The sequence below is a fragment of the Chiloscyllium plagiosum genome, unplaced genomic scaffold (assembly GCF_037043375.1).
Source record: "Chiloscyllium plagiosum isolate Xiang-an unplaced genomic scaffold, Cpla_swu_hap1 HiC_scaffold_14, whole genome shotgun sequence".
Classification (NCBI taxonomy): domain Eukaryota; kingdom Metazoa; phylum Chordata; class Chondrichthyes; order Orectolobiformes; family Hemiscylliidae; genus Chiloscyllium; species Chiloscyllium plagiosum.
The window spans coordinates 16,847,712-16,868,760 of record NW_028270152.1 but is presented as its reverse complement, the minus strand read 5'-3'; the positions used below and the strand labels follow the sequence as shown (position 1 = coordinate 16,868,760).

General features: G+C 38.3%; 1 protein-coding gene across 4 annotated transcripts in view; it reads left to right on the top strand.

The window, feature by feature from the left end:
- Positions 1-21,049, top strand: part of twf2 (twinfilin actin binding protein 2) — a 144,847-nt gene that overhangs the window by 19,986 nt on the left and 103,812 nt on the right. For all 4 annotated transcript variants that reach the window (XM_087994097.1, XM_087994095.1, XM_087994096.1 and 1 more), the window contains exon 2: positions 7,724-7,801. In XM_087994097.1, the coding sequence (XP_087850223.1) occupies positions 7,724-7,801 (78 nt within the window). The remainder of the gene's footprint in view (positions 1-7,723; positions 7,802-21,049) is intronic.

Sequence of the window (21,049 nt, the reverse complement as noted above, 5' to 3'; positions counted from 1 at the left end):
GTTATTAATGATTTTATCCAAATTACTGCAAGTCTGCAGCTTGCCACCTTGTCAGAAGTAGCTTATTTGTTCCTTGTTGCATTTGGCCTTAACTGTCAATTCGAAGGCATAGCTTTCCTGTGATTAACTCTTTAAATTCTTCTGCAGGGCCATCCTTGTCCTTTAGAGTCATAGAATCACAGAGATGTACAGCATAGAAACAGACCCTTCGGTCCAACCTGTCCATGCCGACCAGATATCCCAACCCAATCTAGTCCCACCTACCTGCACCTGCCCCTTTCCCTCCAAACCCTTCCTAATCATATACCCATCCAAATGCCTCTTAAATGTTGCAGTTGTACCAGCTTCCACCACATCCTCTGGCAGCTCATTCCATACACATACCACCCTCTTCGTGAAAAAGTTGCCCCTTAGGTCTCTTTTATATCTTTCCCCTCTTACCCTAAACCTATGCCCCCGAGTTCTGGACTCCCCGACCCCAGGGAAAAGACTTTGTCTATTTATCCTATCCATGCCCCTCATAATTTTGTAAACCTCTATAAGGTCACCCCTCAGCCTCCAACGCTCCAGGGAAAACAGCCCCAACCTGTTCAGCCTCTCCCTGCAGCTCAGATCCTCCAACCCTGGCAACATCCTTGTAAATCTTTTCTGAACCCTTTCAAGTTTCACAACATCTTTCCGATAGGAAGGAGACCAGAATTGCACGCAATATTCCAACAGTGGCCTAACATCCAGTGGCAATAAAACATCCAGTGTACTAAGCAGGTGTCAAAGTAGTCTTTTGTTTATGTAATCTCGATTTCCTTCTTTTGCCAGACATGGCTCATTGCTTTCAATCCCTGTATAAGTTTGACCTTGTCATTTAATAGTTTATTCTGAACAGAGTTATTGCTGCTTCTTTCCATGTGTAAGTTTATCTTCTGTTGATTTTTTTTTTCAATCTATGAACAGTTTTTAAAGTTCTAAAGTTTATAGTATCACAAAAGGTTGGTTCCTGATTCAAAACTGTGACATGAAAGGATAAATAACACTGCATGAGATGAAGTGATTGTTATCAAGCCTTTTGAAACCTGTCCAGTGAAAACAAGCCCACCTAATGTGTAACAATTGACAGAAAAAAATGTTGCCTGTTTCTGCTATAAACAGGCTCTTGGAATGCATGGTGTAATTTTCAAAGCTTTGTAATGTAAGCATACGATTCACTGTTCAGGTAATTTCAAAATAATCAACTTCATAAAATCTCTGAACAATATTGCAAGTATTCCATGGTAGTGATAATCCATCCCATACATGCTATCATGTTCTTTTGATGAAATTTTGTAGCAACCTGAATGTCTTTTACGTGCTTAGTCAGAAACTGGGATAATGGTAATTCATTCTATTTTATTGAAGTTTATATGAATGACTTTGTGTGGAAAGGATAGATAAATATGTATCTGGAGTTCACTGCATTCATATTATATGAAGTAGTCTTGTAATGTATTACAAATAGGGATTGATACTGGACATTTTATTTGCAATTGATGCCACTGCACATTTGTCTGAAGGAGAACCATATATTACATTTAAAGCTGCCAATGCAGCAGCTGCTCTGAATTCCAGCTGAGTGAAATTTTCAAACTAAGAATTTTGCTGTTGGGAATTCCATTAAAAATGATCTGGATGAAGGAACTGAGGGAATTATTGCAGATGACAGAAAGATAGGTGGAGGGACAGGACAAGCTGTAAAAGCTCCAGAAGGACTCGGAGAGGCTCAGAAAATGGACAAAGAAGTGACAGATGGATACAATGTGGGAAAGTGTGAGGTTATGCATTTTGTTAGGAAGAATAGAGGCATAGACTATTTTTCTAAATGGGGTAGGTATTCAGAAATCTGAAGCACAAAGGGACTTGGGAATCCTAGTCCAGGATTCTCTTGAGGTTAACGTTAAATTCAGTTGGCAGTTAGGAAGGCAAATGTAATGTTAGCATTCATTTTAAGAGGACAAAAATGTAAAAGCAGAGATGCTGAGACTTTTTTTGGAATATTATGAGCATTTTGGGCCCTGTATCTAAGGAAGAATATGCTGATATTGGAAGGGGTCAGAGGAGGTTTATAAGAAAAATCCCAGGATGAAGGGCTTGTCATATGAGGAGTGGTTCATAGAATTCATAGATTCCCTACAGTGTGGAAACAGCCCATTTGGCCCAACAAGTCCACACCAACCCACCCAGGTCCATTCCCCCACACCATTACTCTATGTTTTCCCCTGACTAATGTATCTAACCTACACATCCCTGACCACTATGGTAACTTAGCTTGGCCAATTCAACTACCCTATACATCTTTGGACTGTGGGAGGAAACTGGAGCACGCGGAGGAAACCCACGCAGACACAGGGAGAATGTGCATACTCCACACAGTCACCCAAGGGTGGAATTGAACCTGTGTTGAGGTCTGTACTCGATAGAGTTTAGAAGGATGAAAGGGGGGGGGAATCTGATTGAAGCTTACAAAATACTGCGAGGCCTAAATAGAGTGGATGTGGAGATGTTTTCACTAGTAGGAGAGACTAGGATCAGAGGGCACAGTTTCAGAGTGAGTTGACGAGGAGGAGGAATTTCTTCAACTGTGGAACTCATTGCTGCAGACAGCTGTGGAGGCCAAGTCATTGAGTATATTTAAGACAAAGATAGAGAAGTTCTTAATTAGTAAACAGATCAACGGTTATGGGGAGAAGGCAAGAGAATGGAGTTGAGAACTTGAATGACGGATCAGATTCGATGGGTCGAATGACCTAATTCTGCTCGTATATCTTATGGTCTTACGGAGATAAAAAGATGTCTGCAGTTCACAAGTGTTCTAAATGTCACTGTCCTAGGTTAAAAATGATCATAATCTGCTATATGCCAAATTAAGCGATGATATATCATGTCTTGAAGAGTTTTTATATACAGAGGTTGTTAGAAATAAATGAGCTAATCAAACGCCTATCATATAAGTGTGTTCTTCTGCAGATCTCAGTCCCATTATTGACTAAATCAGGTTAAATAAGAGCCTTTGGAGGCATCCAAAAAATGCTTCCAGAGAAAGAGGTTGTCTAGTGTCATCCATTCTGTGGCAAGCTTGGTTAACAGTGAACTAATTTGTATTCTATTGTCCAAAAACCTTACAGTTCTAGAATTTTGGGTGAGTGATATATGTCTTACTATTATTTAATTCATACCAGCCTAGTTTTGTCCCATGATTCAAATACAAACAATGAAAGCACAGCTGTTTCATGACGGAATGCTGCAGGATAACCAGACCATACTATTTAAAACAAGCAATGACTGGATATTTCCTCAAGGAGTAACTTTATTGTTAATAACTGAAATAGCCCAATACTTATTGCAAATATAAGTTCTACACAAAATTGGATTCAGCAGTAATGCAAAAAATCAAAATCTTATTTTACGTATGGAATTATAGCCAAATGTCAAACCACTCTGCTGCATTATTTAATTTTATTGTGGAATGAAAGTAATCTGTTCCATAGAAAAATTAAACTAGAGAGACATTTAGCCCCTTGAACCGATTCAGCTTTTCAACAAAACCATAACTGATTCATATCTTATCTCCATTCACCTGTCCTTGTTCTTATATCACTTGGTATAAACTGTACTTGTTGCCACTTGGTCAGGTTACTTGCTCACTGACTTCAAACAAGCATTTCAAGTTCTCCCAAAGGAGGAGAGGGGTGGTATAGGTGACTGCAATTTCTGCCATTGTGAAGAATGGAGCTTATGTTCTTTGCCAATGGCTCGCAAACCTTTTTGGTTGTGTACCCTTACTCAGATTTACCAATTTTTTTTAGTATACTCCTACAAGTTTCTTTATTAACTTCCTCTCTAATGACCACACATTTTGTTAAATCACTATGATTGCTCATTACAGGCAAACTTACGTTGACAATAATAATTTGTTATTTACTATTGCTGTGAGGGATGAGCTTGTTTGTTGGAGCATAAAGTTTGGAAAAAGGGTGTCAATTTCAGTTGCGAACTGTGTTCAACAGTGGTGCATTGTAATGAACAACATCAAAGTCTCAACAGCTCCATCTTACAACTGAGGATAATCTACTTACATTTGGGCTCTAAAAATTAGCTTTTGTTGGAACTTGATCTTGAATATTCTGTTACTTGCTATATCAAGGGGGCTCTCATGACCTTTTATGATTTGCTGTTCTCATGACATAGCAATTGCAGGAAAATTTGAGAAAGCATAGTGAATCCAGCTCTTTTCTTTTTCCATCAGTGCATCTGTGTCAATTCAGTGATACCTTGTTCAATGTCATCGTCAAGCCTGTTCTTCAAGTTTGGCTCATTAGTCAGCCTGAACTCGTGTTGGTTTGGAATTATTTTAATATTGTTTTCCTCCGTACAGTGATTCCAAAACTCCAGCACTTTAATTATGACCTTATTTCCTGGATAGAGAATATTATATTTTGAGACCTTGGAGTTCTATATTTCCCCCATTCAAAGTTAAAAATCACAGAACACCAGGTTATAGTCCAACTGGTTCATTTGAAAGTACAGCCCAAAACGTTGACTTTCCTGCTCTCAGGTGCTTCCTGACCTGCTGTGCTTTTCCAGCTTCACATCTATTGACCGTGTGCTGTTTAATTATTTATTTAGATTCCCTACAGTGTGGAAACAGGCCCTTCGGCCTAACAAGTCCAAATCGACCCTCCGAAGATTAACCCACCCAGAACCATTTCCCTCTAAGTAATGCACCTAACACTATGGGCAATTTAGCACAGCCAATTTACCTGGCCTGCACATTTTTGGAGTGTGGGAGGAAACCGGAGCACCTGGAGGAAACCCACGTCTTTGCTCTTCTTTGTTCAATCTTGGATTGTTTTTGCTAAAAAGTGTTGGAGGCTGAGGGGACCACCTGATAGAACCATACAAAATTATCAAAGGCATGGATAGGGTAGTTAGTTGGACTCTTTTTCACAGAGTGGAAATGTAATATAAGGGGGCATAGGATTAAGGTCAGAGGGGAGATACCCCATTAAACAAACAATTTGTCATCCAAAGATATATTTTTTGTTCCCTTCCCTTCTCGCCTGGATAGCTTTCATGAGAAGGGGAAATATCTTCAGCTTTAAGCCTGCCTCCACATTTAATCTAAAAAAATCAAGATTCTACCCCATGTTTTATTCATGGGGACAGGAAGACAAACAAATGTAAAATTCTGGCAGATAAGAAGTCTTGTCTTAATCTTCAGAAGTGATGGGTCTTCAAAGAAAGGAAAATTAAATTCTTTTTGCCAAGATTATCTGTGTTAACATCATCATTCAGTTCCACCAGAACTGACATCTAACTAATTCTTTGACTTAATGAAAGTTCATTGCCAATCTAGAACTCTTACAAACTGGTCATTTTGGGATTTTTATTTGAAATACATTTTAAAGTTAACAAGTTTGACTCTCCAACTTTGGCAAAATGTTATTTTTCTTGAAATGGACATCAGTTTACATGCATTGCTTCTGCTTTTTGTTTTCATTTTAGGCATGGAAGTTGGAAATGTTGATATTTAGAGAGACCTGGGTATATAAATAGATATATTTTGTTCTCTCACTGAATGAAAGGAAATGGGGGCCAAGTGAAAAAATGCAGTTAAAACCCAAAGTTGAGCATAATTATATTGAATGACAGGATCTTTGGTCTTCTGCTCCAATTTCTTATGTTCATAGGCAGAAAAGTAACAAATGCTTATTTCTAACCATGCAGCAGTGGAAATTATTCTTTCAAACATCCACGACAACTTGGAAAAAGGACAAATAAATTGTCAAGTAGTGGTAGGTGACAGAATAAGAACAGAAAATGCTAGAAAAACTCAGCAGGTCAGATAATGTCTGTGGAGAGAAACAGAGTTGTGTTTCAGATTGATACCTTTCATTGAAAACTGATGAGAGTGTTCTGATGACTTGAAATAGAGCATAGAACATAGAACATTACAGCGCAGTACAGGCCCTTCAGCCCTCAATGTTGTGCAGACCTGTGGAACCAATCTGAAGCCCATCTATTGTACACTATTTCATTTTCATCCATGTGTTTATCCAATTACCATTTAAATGCCCTTAAAGTTGGCAAGTCTACTACTGTTGCAGGCAGTGCATTCCATGTCACTACTACTCTCTGAGTAAAGAAACTACCTCTGACATCTGTCCTATATCTATCACACTTCAACTTAAAGCTATGTCCCCTCATGCTCGTCATCACCATCCGAGGAAAAAGGCTCTCTCTGTCCATCCTATTTATCCCTCTGATTATCTTATTGTCTCAATTAAGTCACCTGTCAACCTTCTCTCTAACGAAAACAGCCTCATGTCCCTCAGCTTTTCCCCATAAGACCTTTCCTTCCTACCAGGCAATAACCTCGTAGAAATGTTAACATCTGTGGGGAAAAAAAACAGATATATCTCATGTAAAGATTTCCAGTATATCTTATTCCTATTTCAATTTTCTAGTCTCTATAGTATTTTGCTTCTACATGTTAACATTCCTGTTTCAAAATATAATTTAAATTATCTGATGCACTTTGTCAGTTTCCAATTTTCCAACCTTTAATAAACACAACTCATCGAAAGCTTTGCTGTCCATATCCTAACCTAGACCATGTCCTATTCAACCTTCATGTGCTGTATTGGTTCACAATCCCTCAATCTGAAACATTCACCTCTGTGTTCAAATCACTTCATTGTCCCAATCTCTCAACCTTTGTAATCGTTTTCAGTCTCTCACCCATTTAAGAATTATGCATTCCTGTAACTCTGACCTATTGTGTGTTCCAAAACTTATTTTGATCATTGAGAGCCATCCCTTATGTAATCTGGATATAGGCTTTGAAATTCCCTCCCTAAAACTTTGACTCACTGCTTCTTTTCCTTTATTTAAAATCTACCTATAAACACACAACGTTGACTAAACATTTTGCCTTTCTCGATATCTGTTTCAAAGAGTATGGTGCTGGAAAAGCACAGCCGGTCAGGCAGCATCTGAGGAGCAGGGGAATCGACATTTCCAGCATAAGCCCTTCATCAGGAATCCTGATGATGGGCTTATACTTGAATCATGATGAAGCGCTTATGCTCGAAACATCAACTCTCCTGTTCTCGGATGCTGCCTGACCGGCTTTGCTTTCCCAGCACCACATTCTTCAACTCTGATCTCCAGCATCTGCAGTCCTCCCTTTCTCCCAATGTATCTGTTTGTCAATTTTCTTCTCATTATCCCTCAGTGAAACATCATGGAAATATTTTTCTACACAGAAGGTGCTATTTAAATGCAGGTTGTCACAACTGGCACAGCAGAAGAATTATGTTTGTTATGTTTCTATTAATTTAAATGAATAAAAGACCAGAAGACTGAGTATGCTGCATGCCATACAGCTACGTAATATATATATATCATAAATGATCACTTGAGCTGTTCCATTGGCCTTGCCGTTCCCAGCTAAATTTGGGGATTATGTTCACCCACGGTGGTATCAAGTTCTTCTGATCACATGCACACACAGAGTATCGAATACTGGAGTCTTACAGAACATCGGTGCTTTACTGTGTACTTCACAGTTTCCACAACACAGTCTGACGTGGCAAAATAGTCTCTGAAAAGCTTAAATTGGTTGTTAAGTTTTGCTGGAAAGAGTAGTTAGTGGGATTTTATTGAATCAACATGTTTCTGGTTCTCCTAGCTACCAGGGAACTGAAGGACTTCTTTGCAAAGGCCCGCAATGGATCTATTCGCATTATGAAAGTTATAATCAAAGATGGTGAGTTTTGCCTGTTTTATTCATTCACTATATTGTATTCACCTCTAATTAAAAATTTTGGTTTTGGAAAGGAACACAACTGCTATTTTTATATAGGTTGAAATATTGTATGTGAAGAAGAGCAAGAACTCTGGCTTGTGTTGAAGTTTAAAAGTGCAACTGGAAAGACCTTTGTGTCATAATTATCACAATATTCATGTGCTTCTGACCAAGTTTTATTTAAGAGCAACTATTTAACTTTTTTTAAAGAAAAGAATGCCTCTTGTTAATTATTTATTAGACACATGTATTCCGCTCGTATAAACTCTCCAGTTATGGATAGATTTTCATGGCCGTCCTGACTGGCTGTTTGATGGGACAGTGTCTGAGTTGTCCTTCTCAAAATGCATTAACACTATTGGAAAATAAAACCCCTTTGGATACCTATGTATGAAATTAGTATGTAGTGATTCATCCTTGATTAAATGAAACATGACAATTGTAAAAGGTGTTCACTAATAACTTAGGTTGAAAGGGAGGACCCGTGTTCATATCGGATACAGACTTTTGGAATTAAAGTCATCTATCTCTCTAAGTTAAATATGTTTGAGTATCATCACTCATACCCATGGTAAGTTGCAACACCTAGGATAAATTTGTCACAATTAGACCGCAATATAGGAACAAATGGTCAGTCTTATTTCAGACTACCAGTGTGGGGAAGGAGAATCTTATATAGCTACAAGAGGAAATACTGGTCTGATGCTAAAGACACATCATTGGATATGGTGCAAAAAGAATAGTATATCCAAAACTTTTCTAAACCATGCTAAACTTGATCTGACACCCAAAATGTATTATTTATTTTTCACCATTATATCAGATTTCTTAAAGGGTCTTAATTTTAAAATATTGTGATGCTTCCATATGGCATTCCATTCTCTAGTTTTTTGATGGGTTTTGTGACACTTGATAACAATAGGAGTTACACTGACTGAAAATTCAGTTAGTAGATATAAATGCACTCTTTAATTGGTAAGCTAATTTAATTTCTGGCATTTTGGCATCCCTTGTTAAGATGATCGAGGATGGAATATCATGCAAATGAAGGTCAATTTTTTATTTTGTTAACATTTCAAGAGGGAAAATATCATACTGTCTTTTCTTTAAAAGGGTGTACCAAATGGCGTAACATGTTTATTGATGTATTGTCCTGGGAGAGTTACAATCTGGATTTACAATTCCCCAAACACTCATCCTGTTTATCATCAGTTCAAGTAACTTACTATGAACCACCATCCTAACCTCTTTTGAAAGTGAGGGGATGCTAAGGTATAACTCATCCTGAGTTGCATCTCCTGATTACTAGATTGGTTTTGACATATCTGTCTACCAGTTCATCAGTATAATTATCACTTCCAGGACTGTAAAGTGCCAAGAGAAGTCCAAAAAAGGTGACATGGGCTAGGATGGAATCAAGGTCCAATATGTTTTACTCTGTAATCAATAACCTGGACAGTTCTTGCACCTCTAAATTTCACAAGATAGGTTTCTGTTACTGTCAACAGTACACTGGAAAATATAGATTACGAACATTATGTACTTTGCTGAGAATTTGTTTTTACATGGTGGAATAGCTTTATGAAGCAATTCCGTGTTGGGGGGTGGATTGGGGTACTAAACATGTTGTGATGTCAGGTGACTTGAATAACATGATGGGACTTGTCATTTTCTCTGAAAATGATGACAGCTGCAGGCTGTGCTTAAAATAGTGCGTACAGCTGATGGTTTTGGCTGGACTGGACTGGGAGCAACATCATAAGTTTGCTGCAAAGAATGAAAACATGTTACTGATATAAAAGAAAATATTACACAGGTTACCATGTACGTAGATAATGTGCAATGCTTTTGGATTCAGTTGTCTCGTTTTGTATAGAATCTGCTTCTTTCCAATTATGTTTCCAACAGTTCAGCATCTTGTGCATTCTATTATAATATTTGCATTTAGAATTTTATTTTGCCAAACTTAAGGAAGCTGCTATTAATTTTTCAATTACTCGTTATCTATAAAAGACTCAGGGATACTATGTCGTTTTTGGCATGTCCATACCATCTATAGTCTTGTTACCTATCTTAAAACATCAGGTCTCAGCTATGAAGACTTAGATGAATTTGCAAGATTTATTGACTGGTGTCCTACAGGGACCAGTGCTGAGACTTTACCTGTTTACAATTTATATAAATGACTTGGATGGAGCGGTGCAAGATAAGATTGCTAAATTTGCTGATGACTCATTGATAAGAAAGTACATTGTCATGAGATCATAAAGATGCTTCAAAAATATTGATATTAAGCGAATGAGCAAGCATGTGGCAAATGAAGTGTGATGTGGGAAAATGTGAAATTGTCCATTTTGGCAAGGGGAATAAAAAGGGGGGCATACTTTCTAAAGCAGATCTTTGAGGCCAGGTGGAACTGGATGCCCTAGTGCTTATAAGCACTATAAGCAGGTAAAGCCATTAATTAGAAAAGCTAATAGAACATTATCATTTATTCCAATGAGAATTTAATACAGCTGTAGGATGCTTCAGTTATAAGCACATTGCTGAGTCTATATCTGGAGTGATGTACTCAGTATTGGTCACCTTTTTTAAAGAAGGATGTAAATATGTTGTAAGCCATTCAAATAAAGTTTAATCAGATCAATACCAGAAATGTGTAGGCTATCTTATGAGTAAAAGTTGAACAGGATAGGACAGCTTCAATCTGTTGGAGTTTAGAAAGTAAGAAATTCAACAACTTTTAATGAAAGCCCTATCTGTCCAATTCTCCTTTCATATCTGCTGTAGATGTAGATTTTTACAGCTTTGAAGGGATTCACAATGCACAAGGCCAGAGCCTGTCAATAGCTCTAGAGATATTCAGCATTTCTGAAACATCCCTCAGATTGTAAGATCAGAAGATATATACAGTAATAAACTATTTGGTTTCTATTTGGCTCCGGTACCCAAAAGAAATGAGCAGTTCTCGGTGTTAACTTCATCTTAATTGATCTAAAGTCTTGGCTTTGTTTACCATACCTGAGGGATCAGAACAGGAGGAGGCTATTTGGTTTCATGGCTGTGATACTTAGTCCAATTTCCCTATCTTTTATAAAATGTTTATTCAATTCCCTTTTATCTTTCTTACACTGTGTGCACATTTTCCCTTTCTATATTCTCCTTGTTGGTTTTGCCTGACCATATTAAATGAAATCTTTCTGATTTGCACTAATTATTCTTCTGTTAAAATATTGATCCCAAGCATGCCTGGAGACATTTACAACAGGCCTGCCTTGTCTCCGAGTCAGTGCTTTTATTCCATACATTTTAGAAAGTGGAAAGATGGGGAGGGACAGAAGGTGTGAAGAAAAGAAAGGGGGGAGAAAAAGAGGGTGAGTAAGGAAGAGAGATGAGGCCATTGATAACTTCAATAAAGTATTGAAGAAAGAGCTAATTTTGGGGTGGAGCAGAGCATGGTAGAAAATTTAAGGAGAAAGAGGGAGAAGACAAGGCAGAGAGAGAAGAGGGTACGTAAAATGAAAAGAAAAAAACAAGGGAGAGTAATAGATGCTCAATGTTTGACTTCCATGTACCTGGAGGGAGCACTTTTTAAAATCTCTGGTTAGTATAGGTTTGTCCCATTTTCAATGGCTGTGGAAGTCTGCTTTGATCTCATTGAGGAGTGCCAATCAAACACTTGCGCCCTAATTATTCCTCATTTGATAAATTAAAAACATGGTTATTTACAATCATTTCTTATCAATTTTGTATTTTATACAATCTTCCTGTATTGATCTTTGGGGTGGATAATTTTGATACTAGCTCAGTCATTATATTTGTAATGAGTTGTTAGGGATCAAAGCTCACTTGCAGGATGAAGGAGGTTCATTCTTCTCAACTTTATTTCCTTTTCTTGTGAGCCTGTGAACCCCAATACATCTCCTTCTCACTTAGTTCTCCACGTGTTAAAATTGCCATCATTACTGTAAATTTCGTTCTCATAACTTCAGGATGATAGACTTGGGGGTGACCGTGCAAAGCCAAGTCAACCCTGTACAGTAAAGCAAACTCAAGTTATCCGGTAGCTCAGCCAGGCAAGTCAACAATACACCGAGGCACTGTTAATGATTGACAGCCAGCTTTACTCTTTATTGTATTCTAAAAGGGCAACTGTGTTACTGGTATATGTTCCAACCTGCTTTGTGTAGCTCTAGGGAGCAAAGCCTTGTGATGGGTGATCCTATCTGGCTAAACTATGGGACAATCATGTCCAAGCTTTAGGACTTTAGATTTCTTTTAGATTAGATTACTTACAGTGTGGAAAAAGGCCCTTCGGCCCAACAAGTCCACACTGAACCGCCGAAGCGCACCCACCCAGAACCATTCCCCTACATTTACCCCTGCATCTAACACTATGGGCAATTTAGCATGGCCAATTCACCTAACCTGCACATTTTTGGACTGTGGGAGGAAACCGGAGCATCCGGAGGAAACCTACGCAGACACAGGGAGAATGTGCAAACTCCACACAGTCAGTCGCCTGAGGCAGGAATTGAACCCAAGTCTCTGGCGCTGTGAGGCAGCAGTACTAACCACTGTGCCACCGTGCCGCCCACGACCTTGAGTCTTGCCGTTGTCAACTTACATCTTACTTGAGTAAATTGGGAATATGAGCACCTCGAGGTTCTCTTTCAAATTACACACCATCTTGACTTGAACCTGTATCACTGTTTTGTCATTAGCACTTTGTCAGAATACTGGAACTTCCTAACAGCACTACGGGTATCCCTGCACCCCAAGGTCTGCAGCAGTTTAAGAAGATATCTCACCACCACTTTCTCCAGGGCAACTAGGAAGGAAAAATAAATGTTAGGCAAACTATTGATTTCCAGATACCACAAACATATAAAATGTAAGAATGTTGTGCCCTAGAATGAAATTTGGCACTCAATATTCAGGAACTATCCAGTCAAATGACCACATCGCCAAATTGCTACACATTAACTGACTAACTGTTTCTCTCTTCTCAGATGCTGCTTGATCTGCTGAATTTCCCAGTACCTTCTGTTTTTATTTCAGCTTTCAACATGTACAGTACTTTGCTTTTATTTATATGAATGTTACATCACTAAGATATGCATTTACTCACTTGTCTGTATAACAGCACCAAATTAAGCCTTGCTTGTATACTGGTCCATAATAAAAAATATACTTTTGCTAACATAAACCATAATTACCCATTAATCTGTAAAGTGAGTCTGTATTCTGTTAGATATACAGAGGAACCTCAATTATCCGAGCAACACGGGCGAGGAGCATTTTGTTCGGATAATCAAATGTTCGGATAATCGAATGCAGGATAACACAGTTTAGCAAAGCATCGGGACAGATATTCCAAAATTCAGACAATCGAATGCTGGATAATTGAGGTTCCTCTGGAGTGAGTATAATGATCAAATTAGAAATATGAAGCATTTGTCTTGCAGAATAAAAAATTAAGACATCAGTATAATTTTTACCAGGTTTTAACAACATCTTTCCTCCACTCCACTTAAATATTAATTATTGTAGCATTCACAACACTTCCAGCAGGGATTCAAAATTACTTGCTTGCTCTGTCAAGCTTACATACTGGAATTATGAGCTGCTCCTGGAAGCAGGAAGAAAGCTAGACAGGAAACTTAATTACACGGGAAGCCAAAAACCAGGTTCCTAACATGGGGAAAGGCCAGCTCTCCAGGATTAAATTCCCCATGCCAAATAATTTCTTCATGAGAATCAGTAAGTTCCTCCAGATTCCTGTCTGCATTTAAGAAGCACACCACAGATGCAGTACTGTACTTGCTGGACTTTGGAGTGAGTTGCTGCTACTTTGTCATCCTTCGATAGTATTTACCTTTGCTATGCCTTCGATGGGAAGTGATCTAAGTTGCAAAGGACATGGAGGGAGACCAAGTGAGGGAGACTGGATTGCAATGGGCATTATAAAGAAGTTAGTGATCTTTTGGTACAAGGATGTCATATTGACCAGTGTTAGGTAGAACGACCAGAACATTTAGCTGCTGGCATCCACTCCAGAAGTATGAGTGATTCTCCTGGCTTCCTCCCACCCTATTAAATACATCTTCAGGACTTATGGCCCCTTAAGGTAAGAAGTTCTTAACTTTCTGCCCAGCAGCCACAAGATGTGCCCTGCTCTTCATGCATGCAAATGTAAAATGAACTGAGAATTGCGTGAGAAAACCAACCTGCCTCCCTGGATGTAATTATTCCTTCTAGACCCATCATTAAATTTCAGCTGTATAACAGAATATTCCACCAATACAGTTCTTTTGAGTTTTTAAAAATTCTAGACCGTGAATATCTGAATAATTCTAAATAATCGTCTTGGGCTTTTAATTGGGAAATTCATGTTTTCAGGCTTTCTGTAAAGATGGATGATCATGGATTTTTAAAAAAAGTAATGTTTGAATCTCGACACTGAGGCTTCCTCCACCACTGAACTGATCAAATTACAAATGGTACCCTGGTATGATGGTGATCTAACACTCATCCTGATTCTTGATTTATCTACAGACTTTAATGTAATTGATCAAACAGACTTCATTCAATGCTGTTCCTCCTTGCCCAGCTGGGTTGAAAGCTCTTTCTTGTTTCCATTTCAGTCTAGTTGTAAGTGGAGAACCACTTGCAATGGTTTCTCTTTTGACATTCTTCAGGAGTTTCTATTCATGGCCCACTCCTGTTTTCTCATTTACATAAGTCTTTAGACAACATTATTCATAAATGTATTGAATTTCACATGTACATTAATGACATAATCACTACACCTCTTGACACCACTATTACCTCTGATTTGTCATGCTATTTATCTGATAATTAATACTATATGAAGATAAATTTTATCCAGTTAAGTATTGGATAGAATGAATGGCCCTCCCCATAATCTTTTTCTAACCATTGACTTCATCCCCTTACTGGTAACTTTCAAACACTGAGAAGACCATGCATAAGCTTTTGTGTCTTCTGCCTTTTGAAGCCCATCTACTTTCAGATCCATAAGATAACCCATCTTACCCACTATTACTCATTGATACCTGTTACCACTAGACTTTAACTATTGCAGTGCTCGCTTGGCCAAATTTTTATCATTCCAAAATTCTGCTGCCCACACCCTAACTTGCATCGAGTCCTGTTCACCATCACAGCTGCCCAATTGGCTCAGAACCTTGATTTTAAAATTCTCATCTTTGTTTTCAAATATGTTTGTATCCTCATCCCTAGCCCTGAAATCTCAGACCCATAGCCCTCTAGGTTATATATGCACCTCAATCCCACTACTTGCAGTTCCATGATTTTGATTTGTCCTTGATAGGCAGTGGTATCTTCAGCAGTGTGGCCTTAAGCCCTGGAATTTTGTCCACATATCTCCGTACCTCTTTCCCTTTCTTTAAGATGCTCCTTTAAAACACCTTTTGAGTCTTGCCTTAACATTTCTGCATGTAAATTGATTGACAAATTTGGTTAGGTAATATTCCTTTGAAGGATTTGGGAATGTTTTAATTGGGCATTGCCCTTTAGGAGGGTGCAGGGAAAAAAATCACAAAAGTGGTTTCAGGAATAAGGAATTTCAATTACGAAGCTAGGTTGAGGAAACTGAAGCTATCATCTTTGAAAATGAAGGCAGATAGGAGATCTGATAGGTATTCAGAATCATGAGGGGTCTGAGACTGAGAGAGCACAGATTAAAAATAATTTTCAAAAGAAGCAAAAAAGAGTTACTTGAAAGAAAAGGTTCATGCATCAAATTAAATGCTGGAATGTGTGGTGGAAACAGGCTCTTTAGCGACAAAAATTTGAAAGGAAATTAGTATTATCTGAAAATGAAGAAAGCACAGGATTATGGGAGGAAAAAACAGAAATTACTGAAGATACTCGTCAGGTCTGGCAGCATCTTGCAGAGAAAACAGAGTCCAATGACTGATCTTCAGAAGGAAGGCATGAGAATTGCATTAGATGAATTGTTCATTCAGAGAGCACATGCAGATTTGATGGGCTAATTACCTCCTCCTGCACTGTGACAACTCTGTGACTCCATCAAGAAAACACTATATGAATGCAATTTTTTGATATTTTATACAGTTCTACCCAGTGACTGAATTGATTGATCTCTCTTGTATCACAAATATAATATTTTACTTAAGAAAGGAACAGAGAGAAATCTGGAAATCATAGGTCAGTACCCTAATCTGTCATTGTGAAAATGTTGGGAATCCACTATTAAGGAAGTAGTAGAAGGGCATTTAGAAAATCACCACACAATTAAGTACAGCCAATGTCATTTAATGAAAGTGAAATTTTATCTGACAAATTTATTTAAGTTTGTTGAAAATGTAACAAACAAGATGGAGAAAGGGGAACCAATCGACAAAACTTATTTGGATATCCAAAAGGCATGTGAAAAAGTACCTCATAAAAGGTGCCTGCACAAAAGAAAAGCTCGTGGTTTTAGAGGTAGTATGTTAGCCTGGATAGATTATTGGCTAATGATAGGGTCTCAATTATTTACAATCTAAATGAATTACTTGGCCTACTCTACAAAGATAGGAAAGCAGGTTGGAGCAAATGGATATTGAAAAACTGTTCTGAATAGTAACCTGACAGTGATTTTCCCTGGCCAGTTAATTAATGGTCAGAGCATTGGCTTCCTGTCCAATTAAAAACAGTAGGTGACTCTCGAAGCTAAAGGGTCACTCAACACCTTTCAACTGAAAAAGCAGCAGTCTGCCTTCTCCGGTAAGAAGAGAGAGACCTCGAAATTAAGCCACTCATTCTTCAACTTCTTAAACTTATAAATAAAAAAAGCAATAGTTACCACTGGATCTCTCGAGGATCTCCTACATGTGGCGGCTGATGTGTGGCATGTGGGGAGGGTCTCAAAAAGTGCCAGCTCCTCCTGTCTGCCACCAAGATACTGTGTCCAGCAGCTGACCTGTGTTTGGAGAGAAAAGCAATTGTACCCTGAGTATGCTTAGTATGTGGCCTGTACATCTGCTGTAAGTGCATTTGTGTGGGAAGCCATTAAATACACATCATAGTAAAAAATAGTGTTAGAATGTGGCAGCTGAATATTGTGAATTTTCAGAGCTTTAAGAGAGCTATAGATTGAAACAAGAAGGAAAAAGTTTACAAAAAAAATTGTGACTTTGAATTACTGGATAACTCAAAATAGCCGTGTATTTTCTACTCCATATTGCTGAAGAAATGAAATGAGTTATAAATTAGAATTAGATTCTCCTTCCCCACACACAGTAGCAAAACTATAAATTGGCAACCAAATTAAGTTAAGAAACCTGAGCATAGGAGTTAAAATTCTGCTCTCTGGGCTGACAAGTGCTACCAGTTGTTATGCAGCTTAAATCTCATTGAGGAGCAGAAAAGCCAGTGAATCCCATATTACTTATGAAGGATTTTTTTTCAACATCAGAGCTTAATGCGAGAGGAAAATTATTGGCCAGAATGTGACTGCACGGATACACCTGGCTGAATTTTGTTTATTTGGACAACTGAAAGACCTCATCATAGGTTGGATTGTCTTAGGCATCAGAGATCCTGCCATGTGCACACTTTTGCTAAAAGAGAAGAAACATCCAGTGAAGTTATTTGGGTGGAACAGAGAAATAAGAAAGGTGATTATCACCTTCTTGGAGTTGTATTATAGACCTCCAATAGTCAGCGGGAAATTGAGAAACAAATTTGTAAGAATAATAAGGTGGTTTTGGTAGGGAATTTTAACATTCCAAATATAGCCCAGGACTATATAGTGTTAAGAGTTTCGATGGTAAAAGGAAAATTTCTGATTCAGTATATGGATATACCTACTAGAGGAGGTGAAAAACTCTATCTACTTTTGGGAAGTAAGACAGAGCAGGTGACTGAGGCGTGAGTGGGAGAGCACTTTGAGGGCAATGGCCATAATTCTATTAGTTTTAAAACAGTGATGGAAAAGGACAGACCAGATGTAAAAGTTAAAGTTCTAAATTGGTGGAAGGCCAATTTTGACGGTATTAGGCAAGAACTTTCAAAAGCTGATTGAGGACAGATGTTCGCAGGTAAGGGAGTGACTGAAAAATGGGAAGCCTTCAAAAATGAGATAACAAGAGTCCAGAGATTAGTATATTCCTCTTGGGTGAAAGGAAAGGCTGGTAGGTATAGGAAATGCTGGATGACTGGAAAAATTGAGGTTTTGGTTAAGAAAAAGAAGGAAGCATATGTCTGGTATAGACAGCAGAGATCGAGTGAATCCTTAGAAGAGTATAAAGGCAGGAGGACTGTACTTAAGAGGGAAATCAGGAGGGCAAAAAGAAGACATGAGATAGCTTTGGCAAATAGGTTAAGGAGAATCTAAAGGGATTTTATAAATATGTTATGGACAAAAGGGTAACTAGGGAGAGAATAGGGCCCCTCAAAGATCAGCGAGGCAGTCTATGTGTAGAGCCGCAGGAGCTGGGCAAGAGACAAAGCAAGTGTCTCTTGCTTACTGTGGAACATGAAAGGGTTCAGAAAAGATTTACAATGATGTTGCCAAGGATGGATGATTTGAGCTATAGGGAGAGGCTGAATAAGCTGAGGCTGTTTTCCATGGAGCGTCAGAGGCTAAGGAGTGACCTTATAGAGGTTTATAAAATCATGAGGGGTGTGGATAGGATGAGTAAACAAGGTCTTTTCCCTGGGGTGGGGGATTCCAGAAGTAGAGGGCATAGATTTAGAGTGAGAGGGAAAAAATTTAAAACGGACCTAAGGGGCAACTTTTTCATGCAGAGGGTGGTGTGTGTATGCAAGAGGTGGAGGTTGGTACAATTACAACATTTAAAAGACATCTGGATGGATTTATGAGTAAGAAGGGTTTGGAGGGATATGGGCCAAGTGCTGGCAATTGGGGACAGATTAAGTTGGGATATCTGGTCAGCATGGACGAGTTGGACTGAAGGGTCTGTTTCCTTGCTGTACATTTCTATGACTCTGTGACCTACTCTTTAGAAGTCTATCAGCATGTGCAGGAGCAATAAGGTTGTAAATCATCAGCTGGAGCAAATTAATGTGACAACAGATCATGTTGTGCACTATGCCAAGAGACATCACAGACTGAATGAGAACAACAGACTGGGAAAAAGGAATATATGTTTTTAGCAATGCCAAATTACAGGATATAAATATTTTTGAACACATCATAGAAGAGAAAACTAAGCTTGTTCAGTATTGAGGATGGAGTGCTGTTACTGCAAGAAGTTTAATCACTTTGCATTCAAGCACATTCTATAAAGCAGCAAAACAAACCAATAAAAATGGCTACTAGTGAGATATCAGCCATTTGAAAAAGTGTTGCTACAACTTACAAGGCAACGGCTCTTCCTATCCTTGATGCAAGAAATCGTTATTGCCAAGTGAAATTGGATGAAAGCATTAGTTTTCTAACTACATTCTGGATACCATTCAGATAGTTATACATGCTGTTTGGTATTTCCAATACCAGAAGAGTGATCATTGCACACAGCAAGGAACGGTGATCCTTCTAAATTGGTAGCTATTGTGAATGATCTGCTAGTTTATGTAAGACACAATAGAAGAAGCCATTGCAAATCATAATCAGAATTTAATGCATGACCTTACTAGATTAATCTGAAACTGAACAAGAAAAGGATTCAATTGAAGATGCCTGAAGATAGGTTATTTACTGAAATGAAAGGACTTCACTGAGATCCTCACAAGATTTAGAACTATAACAGAGGTGCCGAATCCAACGATGTGAAAGCAATGCAACAGTTTGTTGGATTCATGAACTGTTTATCAAAGCTATTGAATAATTTGTCATCAGAGTGTGAACCTTTTACTCAAACTCATTGCTTAAGGGCATGCAGTGGTGTTGAGGCACAGAACTATCATTATAACTGAACAATTGGTGATGACAACACTAGTGCTAAGGTGCTATAATTTCAATTATGAAGTCCCTTTGCATGGTGATGCCAATGAGACAGGACTTGGAAGACTTGCGAACTAGAAGACTTAGGCAACAAGAATAACTAGTTGCATTCGCATCTAGGGTATTAATGCAAACTAAAAGATGCTGTACTCGGAGAAAGAATGCCTGACTATTATTATTGCCCGCGAGCATTTTAATCAATACCTATTTGGAAGGGACAAAGTGACAGTGTAGCCTGATTACAAGTCGCTTCAAAGCAGTTTTCTAAATCAGAGGATGTTACTTCATTTGCAGATGAAATACAAGCGAGAGAAACAGTTATCTTTGCTGATATGCTGTCAAGGGCAGCACTCCCTATGAAGAAAGTAGAAGATGCTAAGAGAGAGTTTGAAATCTTCTGGATTTAATCAGAAATAGCAACTCATTGGTCTGGATGACATCAACTCAGCAGAAACATTGAATCTAACAAGTAGTTTGCTCAGACCACAGAAATAAGATGCAGCTTCCCAAATACAGCAGAAAGTAGTGATTGAAAGAATGGCCTGACATACATGTTGTTGTAAAAGTAGATTGGGCATACAGAGATGAAGTGATGGGCAAACATGCCATTTGTACAAAGGAAATAGGAGTAATAGTTCTAAGAAGATGAAAAAAGAAAAACACATCTATGCAAGCTATCAAAGAATTGAGTCTAGTCTGAAGAAGGCAAGGAAAGTGTTCTACTGCGATCATTGGCAACTAAGTTAAGGACCATATAAGCCATACCAAGCTAAGCAGATTTAAAGAGCTGCCTATGACACATGACATTTTCAGGCAGATCATGAATGAAGTTTGGAACTGGCCTCTTCACTCTCACAGGAATTGATTATCTTGTCACTATTCTGACTACTGCGAGTTGGCTACAAATGAAAGTGTAGAATGTCTGAAAGCATACTTCAGTCATTGCTGCATTCCAGAACTCAAGATGAATGACAGTGGTCAACCAATCACGAGTGAAGATTTCAGCTGCTTTGAAAGGATTCAGAAATTCAACATTGTACGCAAACTCCATAGTTCCCAGACAAATAGACTGAGGCAATACAAATTGCCAAAAGGATGATTAAGATATTGAGAAAATCCAGACAGATGTATAAAACAATTCTTCAGTGGAGAAATTTACCTTCAGAAAGCACGGAAAGCAGTCCAGTCCAAAGACTAAAACTATGGCACACTCAAACTGCTCTTCCAATGGGACAAAAAGAACTATT